The sequence below is a fragment of the Anomaloglossus baeobatrachus genome, chromosome 10, assembly GCF_048569485.1.
Source record: "Anomaloglossus baeobatrachus isolate aAnoBae1 chromosome 10, aAnoBae1.hap1, whole genome shotgun sequence".
Classification (NCBI taxonomy): Eukaryota; Metazoa; Chordata; class Amphibia; order Anura; family Aromobatidae; genus Anomaloglossus; species Anomaloglossus baeobatrachus.
Window position 1 is genome coordinate 26030622 of NC_134362.1, and position 18153 is coordinate 26048774.

General features: G+C 51.9%; 1 protein-coding gene across 2 annotated transcripts in view; it reads right to left on the reverse strand.

The window, feature by feature from the left end:
* CARS1 (cysteinyl-tRNA synthetase 1) overlaps window positions 1-17426 on the reverse strand; it is a 111099-nt gene extending 93673 nt beyond the window's left edge. The window contains exons 1-3 of one of the 2 annotated variants that reach the window (XM_075326950.1): window positions 17344-17426; window positions 2047-2292; window positions 132-223 (exon numbers count right to left, since the gene is read on the reverse strand). In XM_075326950.1, coding sequence (XP_075183065.1) covers window positions 132-223; window positions 2047-2292; window positions 17344-17368 — 363 coding nt within the window. In that variant the 5' untranslated portion in view covers window positions 17369-17426. The remainder of the gene's footprint in view (window positions 1-131; window positions 224-2046; window positions 2293-17343) is intronic. The other variant, XM_075326951.1, reaches the window with a different exon arrangement.
* Window positions 17427-18153: the final 727 nt, after the last annotated feature.

The following is an 18153-nucleotide window of genomic DNA, read 5'->3' on the forward strand; positions in this document are numbered from 1 at the left end:
GAGATGTTACGTTACATCCAAGCAAATGAAGAGTGAAAGGTCAAGATAAGAGAAGACAATAATAAGATAAAAGAAAATAATTTAAAAGGGGGGGGGCGCTTTGTTTTGTTTGCCGCCTCTTTTGCCGTCACCTTGTTGCGCGTCAGACTGTTGTACAGCCGCAGTTGGGGTTGTTCTGTTGCTTCCGGGGGCGTCCATAGAGGTTGCGTGCGTTTCCCCTTACCTGGTGATAAAGAAAGATATTAATAGTTAGAAGATTGGGAGATTACATCAACTACAGAAGTAACATGCATGGAACAAAAGTTTTAAAAAGTTTTTCCAGGTCTTTACTTGAAAGCCTAAACAATGGAGGGGGGGGTCTGATCCCCGAGACCTAACAATGAGCAGAATGAAGGGTCAGGGATCTTCCCCGAGGGACCTCCAATTATGTGACTGTTCCCGCTGCAGCCGATCGTTGGCTGGAGCAGTTATGGCACGATGCATCCCTGAGGTCAGTGACTGACCACAGCGACCACATGTTGTGGACATGGCGCTGCCCTTTTAACAAGCTGTCAAGGTCTCGGGCGTTTCTTCTAATCTGTAGGACGGTGCCATGTTATCTCACAGGATCGAATGATCTCAGGCCGGGCTGAAAAGTCTGAAGAGGCGCCTGTCGATGCCGACATATAGGAGGGCTCTCGTCCGACGTCTACTGTTCACGGATATGGCCACCAGACCAGGTCCTGTTAATTGATTCATTCAGTGTCTTTCCATGCACAGCAGCCCCCGGGGTCATGCGACTGTCTAGGGGGCTGCACAGCTGAATTCATCATAACGTAAACTCTTCATTCTCAGGATTTGTGGGATCCCAGTGATTGCCCCCTTTAGTCTTCAACACTGTGTGGGTCTCACTGACCATGCAGTAATGGAATATCCTAGGCGGCATGGTGGCTCAGTGGCTAGCACTGGAGTCTTGTGGCGGCTCAGTGGCTAGCACTGGAGTCTTGTGGCGGCTCAGTGGCTAGCACTGGAGTCTTGTGGCGGCTCAGTGGCTAGCACTGGAGTCTTGTGGCGGCTCAGTGGCTAGCACTGGAGTCTTGTGGCGGCTCAGTGGCTAGCACTGGAGTCTTGTGGCGGCTCAGTGGCTAGCACTGGAGTCTTGTGGCGGCTCAGTGGCTAGCACTGGAGTATTGTGGCGGCTCAGTGGCTAGCACTGGAGTCTTGTGGCTCAGTGGCTAGCAATGGAGTCTTGTGGCTCAGTGGCTAGCAATGAAGTCTTCTGGCTCAGTGGCTAGCAGTGAAGTCTTCTGGCTCAATGGCTAGCAATGCAGTCTTGTGGCTCAGTGGTTAGCAATGCAGTCTTGTGGCTCAGTGGTTAGCAATGCAGTCTTGCAGCGCTGGGGTCCTGGGTTCAAATCCCACGAAGGACACCATCTGCAAGTAGTTTGTATGTCCTCCCCGTGTTTGCGTGGGTTTCCTCCGTGTTCTCCGGTTTCCTCCCACACTCCAAAGACATACAGATAGGGACTCTAGATTGTGAGCCCCAATGGGGACAGTGTTGGCAATGTATGTAAAGCGCTGTGGAATATGTTAGCGCTATATAAAAATAAAGATTTATTTATTTTATTTTATCTATATGCTTTCAATGCAATAGTTAGGGGCACACCTTTGACATCACACAGGACCCTCCATGAGGTCACTAATCAGGGTTTTCCTCTGATTGGCCACATTCAGGACCTTAATGAAACAGCCTAATATATAGAGCAATATGATGGCACAGTGACCTATGCCAGGGCTGTAGAGCCAAACTTTGCAATATGGGGGCGTAAAGACTTCACGCCTCAATTCAAATCACCAGATGATGATGAACAAGCAGGGGATGCTGGGAGATTTCAGCTCTGAAGCCTGCAGGAATGTGAATGCAGCTGTGGAGTACAATACAAGCAGTGATGTGTTGTGGATGTGGATGATGTCACTTGTGCATTAAACAATGGATGCATTTCATGCAAAAAAAAAAAAAATATAAAACCACAGCATTTCCAGGCACGTTCCCAGAGGACTACTCACATGGCTGCGCGGTATGTGAGCTGCTTTGCATTGCAGGGTCTGATGATATTGCCGTTATGTGCCGGTACCACCGCACCACATGGAAGTAATGGTCAGGAGGGGGCGCCGCCAGCTGCCTGTACACCTCAACATCGGCCTGAGAAAACGCGTAGCCCTGGATGTAACTCCGAGAGCTGAGGAAGTCGTGTAAGGCGGACAGCCGGGCCTTGTCATCACTAATGCTCAGCACAGACAGGTAGCTCTCCGCTGCAAGAGAGGATCACACACAGGGGTCAGACGGGCGAGAGGTGCGGCGCGGGCATGCAGCGGGGGGAGACAGGGAGCGCCAGACCACAACCTACCACCACCCGCTACAGGGATGAATGGGGTCCGGCTGAGGCAACAATAACCCGCTCACAGATCCCAATTACATCAAAGGTTGAAGAACTGTGCAGACTCTCTATTTTATTTATCCTAATTGGATTGTGCCAGCAGAAAATAACCCAGTGTTTACATCCGTTTTTTGTGTTAATTTTTTTGAGATAATTTGAAAATTAATTTTTTTACATATTACATTCATTTTCTCACAGGTCACTGCAGCTTTTATAGACAAATTGTTGTTGTTTTCAGCAAATTCACATGTACATTAGCCACAATGAACAAAAGCTGACTCTTTTGCATTGGAGCATCTAATGAGCGTGTGCAGCGGTCATTGTGAAGAGAGGGAGAGGAGGTAAGCTGTGACATAACCTATTGAGATTGGCGGATCCTGCGTTATCAGCTGTGTATAGAGGTGTTATCTGTCTGTGCAGGAGGAGAGCTGTGACATTGCCTATTGTGCTATTGTGAATGGTGAATTCTGTTATCTACCGTGTTTTTCCAAAAATAAGACCTCCCCCATAAATAAGCCCTAGCAGGGATTTTCAGCATTTTTGGAGAAAGGCTTAAATATAAGCCCTCCCCCGAAAATAAGCCCTAGTCCGTGTAATAATGAAGTGTCCGTGCAACTTAAAAGGATACAGATACTGCAGGACACTTCATTATACACAGCGGCACCCGGCAATTACACTCACTAGATGCCGAGCAGCAGGTCCTGCAGTGATCGCACCCCCACACAATCAGATCTCACATACACACCAGATCTCACACACAAACATCGGATCGCACACACACTCACCTCATCCAGTAACACCGATCTCTTCTCGCCGGGAGAGGCAGTGCGGTGCAGCGCGACGAACAGGACCTGCGGCCGGACACGTGACTTGCTTCATTCCCTGCTGCCATAAGTGCTGGATGTGATGTGATGTGAGTGTGTGTGCGATCTGCTGTGTGTGCGTGCGCGCGATCTGCTGTGTGTGCGTGCGATCTGCTGTGTGTGCGTGCGTGCGTGCGATCTGCTGTGTGTGCGTGCGTGCGTGGGATCTGCTGTGTGTGCGTGCGTGCGTGGGATCTGCTGTGTGTGCGTGCGTGCGTGGGATCTGCTGTGTGTGCGTGCGTGCGTGGGATCTGCTGTGTGTGCGTGCGTGCGTGGGATCTGCTGTGTGTGCGTGCGCGCGATCTGCTGTGTGTGCGTGCGATCTGCTGTGTGTGCGTGCGTGCGTGGGATCTGCTGTGTGTGCGTGCGTGCGTGGGATCTGCTGTGTGTGCGTGCGTGCGTGGGATCTGCTGTGTGTGCGTGCGTGCGTGGGATCTGCTGTGTGTGCGTGCGTGCGTGCGTGGGATCTGCTGTGTGTGCGTGCGTGCGTGGGATCTGCTGTGTGTGTGCGTGCGTGCGTGGGATCTGCTGTGTGTGTGCGTGCGCGCGAACGGCTGTGTGTGTGCGTGCGCGCGAACGGCTGTGTGTGTGCGTGCGCGCGAACGGCTGTGAGTGTGCGTGCGCGCGAACGGCTGTGAGTGTGCGTGCGCGCGAACGGCTGTGAGTGTGCGTGCGCGCGAACGGCTGTGAGTGTGCGTGCGCGCGAACGGCTGTGTGTGTGCGTGCGCGCGAACGGCTGTGTGTGTGCGTGCGCGCGAACGGCTGTGTGTGTGCGTGCGCGCGAACGGCTGTGTGTGTGCGTGCGCGCGAACGGCTGTGTGTGTGCGTGCGCGCGAACGGCTGTGTGTGTGCGTGCGCGCGAACGGCTGTGTGTGTGCGTGCGCGCGAACGGCTGTGTGTGTGCGTGCGCGCGAACGGCTGTGTGTGTGCGTGCGCGCGAACGGCTGTGTGTGTGCGTGCGCGCGAACGGCTGTGTGTGTGCGTGCGCGCGAACGGCTGTGTGTGTGCGTGCGCGCGAACGGCTGTGTGTGTGCGTGCGCGCGAACGGCTGTGTGTGTGCGTGCGCGCGAACGGCTGTGTGTGTGCGTGCGCGCGAACGGCTGTGTGTGTGCGTGCGCGCGAACGGCTGTGTGTGTGCGTGCGCGCGAACGGCTGTGTGTGTGCGTGCGCGCGAACGGCTGTGTGTGTGCGTGCGCGCGAACGGCTGTGTGTGTGCGTGCGCGCGAACGGCTGTGTGTGTGCGTGCGCGCGAACGGCTGTGTGTGTGCGTGCGCGCGAACGGCTGTGTGTGTGCCTGCGCGCGAACGGCTGTGTGTGTGCCTGCGATCGGCTGTGTGTGCCTGCGATCGGCTGTGTGTGCCTGCGATCGGCTGTGTGTGCCTGCGATCGGCTGTGTGTGCCTGCGATCGGCTGTGTGTGCCTGCGATCGGCTGTGTGTGTGTGTGTGTGCCTGCGATCGGCTGTGTGTGTGTGTGTGCCTGCGATCGGCTGTGTGTGTGTGTGTGCCTGCGATCGGCTGTGCGTGTGTGCCTGCGATCGGCTGTGCGTGTGTGTGCCTGCGATCGGCTGTGCGTGTGTGTGCCTGCGATCGGCTGTGCGTGTGTGTGCCTGCGATCTGCTGTGTGTGCCTGCGATCTGCTGTGTGTTGCTGTGTGTGCCTGCGATCTGCTGTGTGTGCCTGCGATCTGCTGTGTGTGCCTGCGATCTGCTGTGTGTGCCTGCGATCTGCTGTGTGTGCCTGCGATCTGCTGTGTGTGCCTGCGATCGGCTGTGTGTGCCTGCGATCGGCTGTGTGTGCCTGCGATCGGCTGTGTGTGCCTGCGATCGGCTGTGTGTGCCTGCGATCGGCTGTGTGTGCCTGCGATCTGCTGTGTGTGCCTGCGATCTGCTGTGTGTGGGATCTGCTGTGTGTGGGATCTGCTGTGTGTGCGATCTGCTGTATGTGCCTGCGATCTGCTGTATGTGCCTGCGATCTGCTGTATGTGCCTGCGATCTGCTGTATGTGCCTGCGATCTGCTGTATGTGCCTGCGATCTGCTGTATGTGCCTGCGATCTGCTGTATGTGCCTGCGATCTGCTGTATGTGCCTGCGATCTGCTGTGTGTGCCTGCGATCTGCTGTGTGTGCCTGCGATCTGCTGTGTGTGGGATCTGCTGTGTGTGGGATCTGCTGTGTGTGCCTGCGATCTGCTGTGTGTGTCAGCTAGCAGCAGGGTAGGACGGCGTGCAGCACCGACCGGAGATCACAGGAGAACCTGGGAACCACGCAGACGTCCTGGTCTGGTGAGTATGAGTCCCCCGGGAAGTGGGGGGGGGGTCTGCTTTTTTGGGGGGGTAAACTTACCCCCAACCGTGTTTCTCCAAGAATAAGACCTCCTCCAAAAATAAGCCCTAGTGCTTTTTTGGGGGGCAAAAAAAAAGGGAATTTTGTTTACTTACCGTAAATTCCTTTTCTTCTAGCTCCTATTGGGAGACCCAGACAATTGGGTGTATAGCTTCTGCCTCTAGAGGCCACACAAAGTATTACACTTTAAAAAGTGTAACCCCTCCCCTCTGCTATACACCCTCCCGTGGACCACGGGCTCCTCAGTTTTGGTGCAAAAGCAGGAAGGAGAAAACTTATAAATTGGTCTAGGGTAAATTCAATCCGAAGGATGTTCGGAGAACTGAAGACCAAGAACCAAAAGAACAATTCAACAACATGTGTACACAAAAGAACAACCAGCCCGAAGGGAACAGGGGCGGGTGCTGGGTCTCCCAATAGGAGCTAGAAGAAAAGGAATTTACGGTAAGTAAACAAAATTCCCTTCTTCTTTGTCGCTCCATTGGGAGACCCAGACAATTGGGACGTCCAAAAGCAGTCCCTGGGTGGGTAAAAGAATACCTCAATAAAAAGAGCCGAAAACTGCCCCCTCTTACGGGTGGGCAACAGCCGCCTGAAGGACTCGCCTACCTAAACTGGCGTCTGCCGAAGCATAGGCATGCACTTGATAGTGTTTCGTGAAAGTGTGCAGACTAGACCAGGTAGCTGCCTGACACACCTGCTGAGCCGTAGCCCGGTGCCGCAATGCCCAGGACGCACCCACGGCTCTGGTAGAATGGGCTTTCAGCCCTGAAGGGAGCGGAAGCCCAGAAGAACGGTAGGCCTCGAGAATCGGTTCCTTGATCCACCGAGCCAAGGTTGACCTGGAGGCCTGAGAGCCCTTACGCTGGCCAGCGACAAGGACAAAGAGCGCATCTGAACGGCGCAGGGGCGCCGTGCGAGAGACGTAGAACCGGAGTGCTCTCACTAGATCCAAAGAGTGCAAATCCTTTTCACACTGGTGAATTGGATTAGGGCAAAAGGAAGGCAAGGAGATATCCTGATTAAGATGAAAAGGGGATACCACCTTAGGGAGAAATTCCGGGACAGGACGCAGAACCACCTTATCCTGGTGAAAAACCAGGAAGGGGGCTTTGCATGACAGCGCTGCAAGCTCAGACACTCTCCGAAGTGATGTGACTGCCACCAGGAAGGCCACCTTCTGCGAAAGACGGGAGAGAGAGACATCCCGCAGCGACTCAAAATGCGGCTTTTGAAGAGCCGTCAGGACCCTGTTAAGATCCCAAGGTTCCAACGGACGTTTGTAAGGTGGGACCATGTGACAGACCCCCTGCAGGAACGTGCGGACCTGCGGAAGCGTGGCTAGACGCTTTTGAAAAAATACGGAGAGTGCCAATACTTGGCCCTTGAGAGAGCCGAGGGACAAACCCTTGTCCATTCCAGATTGTAGGAATGAAAGGAATGTGGGTAAGGCAAATGGCCATGGAGGAAAACCGTTATCAGCGCACCAGGATAGGAAGATTTGCCAAGACCTGTAATAGATCTTGGCGGACGTTGGCTTCCTGGCTTGACTCATGGTGGCAATGACATCCTGAGATAACCCTGAAGACGCTAGGAGCCAGGACTCAATGGCCACACAGTCAGGTTGAGGGCCACAGAATTCAGATGGAAAAACGGGCCTTGTGACAGCAAGTCTGGGCGGTCTGGAAGTGCCCACGGTTGACCCACCGTGAGATGCCACAGATCCGGATACCACGACCGCCTCGGCCAGTCTGGAGCGACGAGAATGGCGCGACGGCAGTCGGACCTGATCTTGCGTAGTACCCTGGGCAGCATCGCCAGAGGGGGAAACACATAAGGCAGTCGAAACTGCGACCAATCCTGGACTAAAGCGTCCGCTGCCAGAGCTCTGTGATCCTGAGACCGTGCCATGAAGGCCGGGACCTTGTTGTTGTGTCGTGACGCCATGAGATCGACGTCCGGCGTTCCCCAGCGGCGACAGATCTCTCGAAACACGTCTGGGTGCAGAGACCATTTCCCCACGTCCATGCCCTGACGACTGAGAAAATCTGCTTCCCAGTTTTCTACGCCCGGGATGTGAACTGCGGAGATGGTGGAGGCTGTGGCATCCACCCACTGCAGAATCCGCCTGACTTCCTGGAAGGCTTGACGACTGCGAGTGCCGCCTTGGTGGTTGATGTAGGCGACGGCAGTGGCGTTGTCCGACTGGATTCGGATCTGCCTGCCCTCCAGCCACCGATGGAAAGCCAATAGGGCTAGATATACTGCCCTTATCTCCAGGATATTGATCTGAAGGGACGATTCTATCGGAGTCCAGGTTCCTTGAGCCCTGTGGTGGAGAAAAACCGCTCCCCAACCTGACAGGCTCGCGTCCGTGGTGACCACAGCCCAGGTTGGGGGTAGGAAGGATTTTCCCTGCGATAGAGAATTGGGAAGGAGCCACCACTGAAGTGATGTTTTGGTTGCAAGGGAAAGAGAGATGTTCTTGTCGAGGGAAGCCGCACTCTTGTCCCATTTGCGAAGAAAGTCCCATTGGAGTGGCCGTAGATGGAATTGCGCGAACGGCACTGCCTCCATAGCTGCAACCATCTTCCCCAGGAAGTGCATGAGGCGCCGTAAGGGGTGTGACTGACTCCGAAGAAGTGATTGCACCCCCGCCTGCAGAGAAAGCTGTTTGTCGCGCGGCAGCTTGACTAACGCTTGCTGGTATGAAACTCCATCCCGAGATAAGTCAGTGATTGGGTCGGCGTCCACTTGGATTTCGGGAAATTGATGATCCACCCGAACTGCTGGAGAGTCGCCAGAGTGACGGTAAGACTTTGTTGACACGCCACCCAAGAAGGGGCCCTGACTAGGAGATCGTCCAAGTAGGGGATCACAGAGTGGCCCTGAGAGTGCAGGACCGCCACGACGGATGCCATGACTTTGGTGAAAACCCGTGGGGCTGTCGCCAGGCCGAAGGGCAATGCGACGAACTGGAGGTGTTCGTCCCCTATGGCGAACCGCAGGAAACGTTGATGTTCGGGTGCGATCGGCACATGGAGATAAGCATCCTTGATGTCGATCGATGCTAGGAAGTCTCCTTGTGACATTGAAGCGATGACTGAGCGGAGAGATTCCATCCGAAACCGTCTGGTTCTCACATGTCTGTTGAGCAGCTTGAGGTCCAGAACGGGACGGAATGACCCGTCCTTTTTTGGCACCACGAACAAGTTGGAGTAAAATCCGCGACCACGTTCCTGAAAGGGGACGGGAATCACAACTCCTTCCATCTTCAGAGCGTCCACTGCCTGAAAAAGTGCGTCGGCCTGTGCAGGGGGTGGGGAGGTTCTGAAGAAACGAGCCGCAGGTCGAGAGCTGAACTCTATCCTGTAACCATGAGACAGAATGTCTCTCACCCAACGGTCTTGAACGTGTGGCCAACAGGCGTCGCCAAAGCGGGAGAGCCTGCCACCGACCGAGGATGTGGGTAGGTGAGGCCGAGAGTCATGAGGAGGCCGTCTTGGAGGCAGTGCCTCCTGCGGCCTTTTGGGGGCGTGACTTGGACCGCCACGCATAGGAGTTCCTCTGGCCTTTCTCCGGCCGGTTGGACGAAGAGGTTTGGGGCTTAGCGGAGGGACGAAAGGACCGAAACCTCGATTGGATTTTCCTCTGCTGAGGTCTCTTAGGTTTGGACTAGGGTAAGGAGGAGTCCTTTCCCGAGGATTCCTTAATAATCTCATCCAGCCGTTCGCCAAATAAACGCTCGCCAGAAAAAGGCAAACCAGTTAAGAACCTTTTGGAAGTAGAGTCTGCTTTCCATTCGCGCAGCCACATGGCCCTGCGGACAGCCACGGAGTTAGCGGATGCCACGGCCGTACGGCTAGCGGAGTCCAGGATGGCGTTCATGGCGTAGGACGAAAATGCTGATGCCTGAGAGGTCAAGGAAGAAACATGCGGAGCAGAATTCCACGTGACAGCATTAATCTCAGTCAGACATGCCGAGATTGCTAGGAGTGCCCACACGGCCGCAAAGGCCGGGGCGAAAGATGCGCCCGTGGCCTCATAAATAGACTTCACCAAGAGCTCTATCTGTCTGTCAGTGGCATCCTTCAGGGATGAGCCATCGGCAACAGACACAACGGACCTAGCAGCCAATTTAGAGACTGGCGGATCCACCTTGGGTGAGTGAGCCCAGCCCTTAACGACTTCAGGTGGAAAGGGATAACGTGTGTCAGAGTGCCTTTTAGCAAAGCGCTTGTCCGGGACCGCTCTGGGCTTCTGGACAGCGTCCCTGAAGTTAGAGTGATCAAAAAACGTATTGCGCGTACGTTTGGGGAAATCGAAATTGGTGTTTCTCCTGCTGAGAAGCCGACTCTTCTACAGGTGGAGGCGGGGGAGAGAGATCCAACACCTGGTTGATGGACGAGATAAGATCATTTACCAAGGCGTCCCCCTCAGGGGTATCAAGGTTGAGGGCGAAGTCAGGGTCAGAGCCCTGAGCTCCCACGTCCGCCTAGTCATCCTGAGAGTCCTCAAGCTGAGATCCAGAGCAGCATGAGGAGGCCGGGGAAGAGTCACAGCGAGGCCGCTTAGCCGGTCTGGGACTGCGATCCGGGCAGGAGTCCTCCGCCTGGGACCTAGGGGCTATTGGGAGCGCGCTGCGGCACGGACCGAGAAGGCCCTGGAGGAGACAAGCTAACAGGGGCCGGGGCCTGTGAAGAGCCCGGTCTGGACTGCAATGCCTCAAGGAGCTTAGATGACCATTTGTCCATAGACTGTGCAAAGGATTGAGACAGCGACTGGGAGAGTTTCTCAGCGAAAGAGGCCAATGACTGTGACTCTGTCCCTGTAGCCTGCTCATGTGGCTTACCAACCGCTGGTGTCCTCCAGATTCCCTGTCGTGGGTCCCCCGGAGCTGTAGAGATGTGCAGCTGCAGCATACACCGGCAGAATGCCAAACATGGCCGCCGGAGCTCTCAAGGGGGGAGTGAAGCCATGGGCAGCGCCGGTAAAAGGCGGGAATCTGGAGGCCCCATAGTGGTCCATGTGAGGGGATGGGAAACATGCAAAGATGCTCCAGCCCTCTGTCGGTAATCCCGCCCTTACCCCTGACAGGCAGGCCCGGGGGCGGGATTTTTCGCGACTAGGCCGCGATGAAGCCGGGGACTAAATTTAAGGCCGTGCCCGACAAGCAGGCACGGTCGGCGCGGAAGTCCGATGAAAAAACAACGGACGGCGCTACTGTGGATAAGGCGCCTCTCTTCCCCGTACCATCCCCATCTGGGGACACAGAGTACCTTCAAGGTTGCAGGGCCCGGTCCCTGGGGATGAAAACGCTCCGGTCCAGCAGGTTCCACCAGGGGCTGCGGATGGAGCACGGTCTCAGCAGGTGAATGACCGGTGAGACTCCCACTTCTCCCAGAGCCGCATCAGGGATGGTGAAGGAGACGGCATGTGGCTCCAGCCTTTGTACCCGCCATGGGTACCTCAACCTTAACAACACCGCCGACATAGTGGGGTGAGAAGGGAGCATGCCGGGGACCCCATAGGGGACCACTTTTCTTCCATCCGTCATACTATGTATGAGAAATCTTTTTTTTTTTTTTTATGAGTGGATGTGTGCCTCCTTCCACACAAAGCATAAAACTGAGGAGCCCGTGGTCCACGGGAGGGTGTATAGGCAGAGGGGAGGGGTTACACTTTTTAAAGTGTAATACTTTGTGTGGCCTCCAGAGGCAGAAGCTATACACCCAATTGTCTGGGTCTCCCAATGGAGCGACAAAGAAAATATAAGACAGTGTCTTATTTTTGGAAAAACACGGTACTATATCAAGAGGTGTTATCAGCGATTGTAAAGGAGGAGGAGGTGAGCTGTGACATCACATATTGTGATCGGTGGATCCTGTTATCAGCTGTGTATGTATAGAGGTTGGCATTGTACAAGAGGAGGTGGTGAGCTGTGAGATCACCTATTGTGATAGATGGATCTTGTGTTATCTACTGTATATAGGTGTTATCAGTCATTGTATAGGAGGAGGTGGTGAGCTGTGACATCACCTATTGTGATCCATGGATCCTGTGTTATCTACTGTATATAGGTGTTATCAGTCATTGTATAGGAGGAGGTGGTGAGCTGTGACATCACCTATTGTGATCGGTGTATCCTGTTATCAGCTGTGTATAGAGGTTATCTGTCATTGTAAAATAGGTGATCTGTGACATCACCTATTGTGATCAGTGGATCCTATGTCATCTACTCTATAGAGGTGTTATCAGCCATCGCACAGGAGGAGGAGGAGGCGATCTGTGACATCACTTATTGTGATCACTGGATCCTGAGTTATCAGCTGTGTATAGAGCTGCTATCTGTCATCATAATCCTGTCTCTGATTATATTGAGACTGCTGAAAACTCTTCCTGAAAGAACAGGATGTATGAGAGTAAAAATTGCACCAGTGATCAACATATGCAAGGTTTATAATTTTGCTTTTTTTTTTTTTTACTTTAAATAAAGATCCCGATATGAGCAAATTATTTATCAATATATGTAATACAAAAACCTAATTAAGGCTATGTGCGCACGTGTGCGCTCTGCACCACACCAAAAAGGTGCGCGACAGAGCAGGAGCTGCCGGCAAAGCGACATGTCACTTCTTAGAACGCAGCGATTCGGGCAGCAGCCGAAGCGCTGCGTTCTAATATGCCACGTGCGCACGGCCCCTGCACAATCTCCATAGACTGTGCAGGGGACGCAGGACGCATGCAGTTACGCTGCGCTACAAAGCGCAGCGTAACTGCATGAATTACGCACACGTGCGCACATAGCCTAAAACAGGTTATTTTCTGATGATCGTTTCCCCTTAAGCTAATTTATTGCCCTCCAGTCATATTAAAAGCAGCACTGAGAATTCTCCTGGCCAGGACGGAGCTGATGAGGCTGCACACCGGCCGCTGGCATAATGTTTGTACCCTACTTTTTAAGATACAACAAACTGTGAACCAGTAGGGGGCGCAACTGTAGAGGTAAGAAATGACAGTTCGAAATTAAATGTAACTGGAGCATAATACAACTTGTAACCCAAGATTAATACCAAGACAACATTCAGACAAAAGCGGAACAAGAAGGTTTACAAAGACATGGCTGCTTTTTCCAGAAACAGCACCACCCCTGTCTATAGGTGGTGTCTGGTATTGCAGCTCAGCACCACTGAAGTGCATCCAAGGGGCACGACGGGAGCCAGATTACACGATAGTCACAGAAAAGCGTCTAGCGCTTTCAGAAAAATGTCCAAATCTTCTGATTTACATTATATCATACTGGAACAGTGTCAGATTATCAGCCTTTCTGGATTATCGGGATGTCTGTATAGGGATTTGCAGACAGATTCTATCGCTCTGATGGAACATGTTCTCCCAGGGAATTCCCATCATCTGTAGGACTCCGGCCATCTGCAAACAGCGACCGATCAATAGTGCGGCTCCCGGGCGGTATCCATGGCAGATACTTCACTGCCTCCTACACCAATGCTCTTACCCAAGACGCCGATCACAAGTCTAACCAACCGAGAGCCATAAACTCCTGCAAGGATCCCGGCCTTATCAGTGCGGAGGACATTGCAGCACGGCCAGGCTATTAGTGCCCCATATATACACCATCCATGCGATACCAGTGGAGGAACTAACGTCATTTTAAAGGGACACTAACCCTGAAGAGAGGAGAAGCTGATTTTACAGTCATTTCCCCATTATCTTTCAGGGTGGGGAGAGGGGGCAGGTGCACATTGTATCTGCCGGACTGGACGAGGTCAGATCTGATGACATTGCCTGCTTTTTTTTTCCCCTTAGGCTATGTTCACACATCAGTTTTTTGCCATCAGGCACTATCCGGCAAAAAAACGGATCAGTTGCATCAGTTTTTTCCATCAGTTCCTTCAGTTTTTTGACAGATCCGGTGTACCACTGAGCATGCTCAGTTCAAAAAACGGATTTGGCAGCCAGATCCAGTTTTTGCCGCATTACGCCGTCAATAGGCTTCCATTATAAAACATGCCGTACGGCGCCGGATCGTTTCTTTTGCCAGACACAAAAACGTTCACTTCAACGTTTCATCGGGCCGCATCCTTTGCATAACTTTATTTACATGCGGCCCGTCCGTTTTTTTCCGCTTGCGGCAGGCTACTGAGCATGCGCAGTGGAAAAAAAACGCATGCGGCGTCCATAGGCATGCATTGCAAATCGCGCCGCATCGGCCGGATGCGTCGCGATGCTTTTTTTTTTTTGCCGGACAAAAAAACGTGCCAGGCAACTTTCCATCCGGCTGACGCATCGGCTAAATCTGCCGCATGCGGCAAAAAACGGACGGAACACAAGCCCATGCGGCACAATACGGCACTAATGTAAGTCTATGCAAAAAAACGCAACCGACGGCAAAAAAACCCGGTTGCGTTTTTATTGCAAAGCGCCGGATTGTGCCGCACAGGAAAAACCGGATGTGTGAAAGCAGCCTTACATGGAAACATACGTTTCAATTCTCCAGTGTGCGAAACCTCCACCCTTATCATTATCACTAAGATAATAAACAAGGCACGCCGGGTATGGTGCAATATTCTCAAGATATTGCACTGCAAGCAAAGAAAACCCGGAGTCCTTGGAGGAGAAAGCCATAGAAGCCACATCCAAAAACCGTTCTATACATTATGAGCTGGCGGCGATGCCGCTCCGTGCCATTGCCTGTGAGCAGCTGCCAGTGACCATCAATGCCCGGGGAATCCTGCGGTGTAATACGTTATTTTATATGGGAGAACTGACGGCTGCTGCTCCGTGCCTTAGTCCTCGTTCAGACGTGCGTTTTTGGCGTACGAGTGCTTTTCACGGATAATGCTCATACCTATAATAGTGAATAGGGGCAGTCACATGACCCAAGACGTCCGTGCAAAATTGTAATGACACGTTCGACTTTGATCCAAGTGTCGGATCACAATCAACAATGCAAGTCTATGGGCGGGTTAAAAAAAAAAAAAAAAAAAAAAATCGGACCGAACTCTGATGACAGAATGCGATCTGATAATCATGGACTGTTAGAAAGGAAACTGATGTCACTTGGAGAAAACTCTGATGAGACTAAAGGCCGCTTTACACACTGTGATATCGGTACCGATATCGCTAGCGTGCGTTCCCGCCCCCATCGGTTGTGCGACATGGGCAAATCGCTGCCCGTGGCGCACAACATCGCCCAGACCCGTCACACTACTTACCTGCCTAGCGACGTCGCTGTCATCGGCGAACCGCCTCCTTTCTAAGGGGGGGGGATTCGTTCGGCGTCACAGCGACGTCACTAAGCGGCCGCCCAATAGAAGCGGAGGGGCGAAGATGAGCGGGATGTAACATCCCGCCCACCTCCTTCCTTCCTCATTGCGGACGGCCGAAGGTAAGGTGAGGTTCCTCGTTCCAGCGGTGTCACACACAGCGATGTGTGGTGCTGCAGGAGCGATGAACAACTTCGTACACCGAGCAGCAGCGATAGTCGAGTATAGGGGGGCATGTCACCGATGAGCGATTTTGACCGTTTTTGCGACGATTGAAAAATCGCTCATAGGTGTCACACGCAACAACATCGCTAAAGAGGCCGGATGTGCGTCACAAATTCCGTAACCCCAACGAGATCGCTTGAGTGTAAAGCCCGCTTAACGCCCATGCGACTAGTCCCTGCGCTCATTAGCATATCATTAAAGATCTTTAGAAAAAGGTTTTCTATAGATCTCTATCTATGCTAGTGTATACAGGGACGGTTAGGCAGGGATTAACAATATGTACTCAAAACTGCTCGTGGCTCTGGGTGCATATTGCACCTGACAGGTTCCCTTTAAGGCCTGTTTCACACGTCAGTGAAAAACACAGACGTTCTTCACTGACGTGTAAAATACGCCCATGTCCCTCCGTGTGCCGTGATTCACGGCACACGTGGGTTGTCTATGTGCAATCCGGGCTCCGTTCTCCGTGATTGCACATAGCGATCAACTCACCTGTGCTCGCTCTTGCTGTCCGTGGTGCTGAAGAGTCCCGCTGTGCAGCAACCGGCCGGCACTGACCCCCGCTGCAGCTACTTCCGGGTCAGCTGTGTCGTGTAGTCATGAATATGCGCGATAGTAATGAACCTGCTCAGAAGCAGCTGCTAACAGAGGCTGCACAGAGCGTCGCTGGAGCTGGGTGAGTATAAAATTCTTTTTATTTTAAATGTCCATGTTTTTCTAGCACGTGTTCCATGGATCACACCATAGTGTGGTCCATGGGACATCAGTGATGCCAGAAAAAAAACGGACTTGTCTTCGTGTGCAATCACGGACACGCGTGTACGCCGCACGGAGACACGGTCAGTGAAAAGTCACCGACGTGTGCGCAATTGGTTTTTTAAAAATAAAAAACAAAAAACTGACAGAACGCTGAATTAGATTCCTGGTCGTCTTTTTCGCCTTTCAAATCTCCTTCTATTGTAAAGAATGGAACACTTTCAAAGCAGAAAACACCTGAAGAATGGATCCGTCACTTTTTTTTTTTTTTAATTCCTTGGCGTCCTTGGAAGTGGTTAAAAATTGCTGAAAAGACTGAACATGTGACCAGCGAGTTATTTTATTTATTTTTATACATAGAAATTTAGATTTTTATTCTTTTCTTGTTATCAGGGCACTTTTTCAGGCAGGTCTCAGAGCGGACACACCTGAAATAGACGTGGACATCCCCTAATGCAGTAGAGAACAAATAACTAGATTTAGGGAGCCCCGTACACATCTGCCGGAGTCGTCTATAGTTAAAAACTTGTAATGTGCGATCTACAACTTTTCGTGTTTTTTTTCACAATCTCCGCTTGCTGTCAGTAAATGGAAACTATTAGAAAATCTATATGCACTAATGGATCAGCGCTGGGCACCGCTGTGGACCCTGTAGGTGGTGAATGTTTCACTATAGTAGATTTGACAGGTAAACAGCTCAAGTCCTGTTACATTGTATTCATTCCCTATAACGGTTTGTGGGATTACTAGCCCGGACTGCGGGATGTCCCTGCACTGATACATTGTAACAAACCATCAGAATAGGACACAGATCTGTCCTGGTGTCACCGTCTGGCACAGAGTTTGCACAGAAAGCTCCAATCCCTGTACAATCTCCTATACTAAAAAGGAAAATGAAAGTAACCGCTGCTCACATTGCTGCAGGGCGGCTAATAGCACCCTATATCTTACCAGCAGAACCCCAAAATCACTAGACACCACACTGCATGATGAACCCTTGTCTGCTGGGAGTTATGGTTCCCCACAGGTTGTAGACGACTGTAATGTGGGGGAGAAAAAGAAACCAACCCCCTGGGCCTCTCCCACCCAATATAAACCCTGGAGCAGCCGGACCCCATCAGTAAGCAGCTTGTGGCAGATCACACCCCTCAGATATCTGGTGCAGGCAGCAGGGCTCTGATACATTGTGGCTGCTGTCATCTGCTCAGCCATTCATAACAACAGTGAGAGCAGCTGGTAGGTAAAGTATGGAAAAGTATGACTGGGGGGTATTTATAAAATAAAGCACTGCAGCAATATACTATATACAGCCTGCTGCGCTAGTGGCGCCCCCTACAGCCGGTACAGTGTAGGGGCGCTCAGCTGTCACATACTATACACATGTATAGCCGCCATTCCATACCCCAGTACGCCCGCACCCCCATATTCCCGGGTGACAGCCCCCCACACTCACCCTGATCCCCGACTGCCGCCGCCATCCCGAGCTCCGCTCAGAATCTGATGCAACCATCAACAAAACGTGTCCGGAAGTCCCCGCCGCGCTCACTTCCGGTGCTGTCTGTTACTAGGCAACCGCGGCGCTGCGGCCTACAAGGGAGGGGAGACCTGTCAGCCTGACTGCAGTGTCAGTGCATAACCAGTGCATATGAGCATGTTTACATGAGAGAGTCTGTATATGTATGTGTACGTGCATATTTATATATATATATATATATATGAGTGTGTATATATTGTGTGTGTATGGGCGTGTGTATGTATATAAGTGTGTGTGTGTGTGTGTGTATATATATATATATATATATATATATATAAATAAAAGTGTGTATATATATATGTATATATATAATATATATATATATATATGTATATATATATTTTTATATATATATATATATATATATATATATATATATATAAAACGACCATTATGACCTCCATGTACTATTACACGACTTCTAGTGGTTGCCACCCAGCTTTCCTGGAGACCTGAATCACAGGAGCAGAGAAGGTTCCCCACTATAACTAGGTAGGGATACATATCCTGAGTCTGGAAAAGCTGGGTGACAATTATTATGACTTCCATGTAGTATGATGACTTCTAGTGGTTATCACCCAGCTTTCCTGGAGACCTGAATCACAGGAGCAGGGAAGATTCCCCTCTATAACAAGGCAGGGATGTATATCGTGGTTGTGGAAAAGCTGGGTGACGATCATTATGACCTCCATGTACTATGATATGTCTTCTAGTGGTTGGCACCCAGCT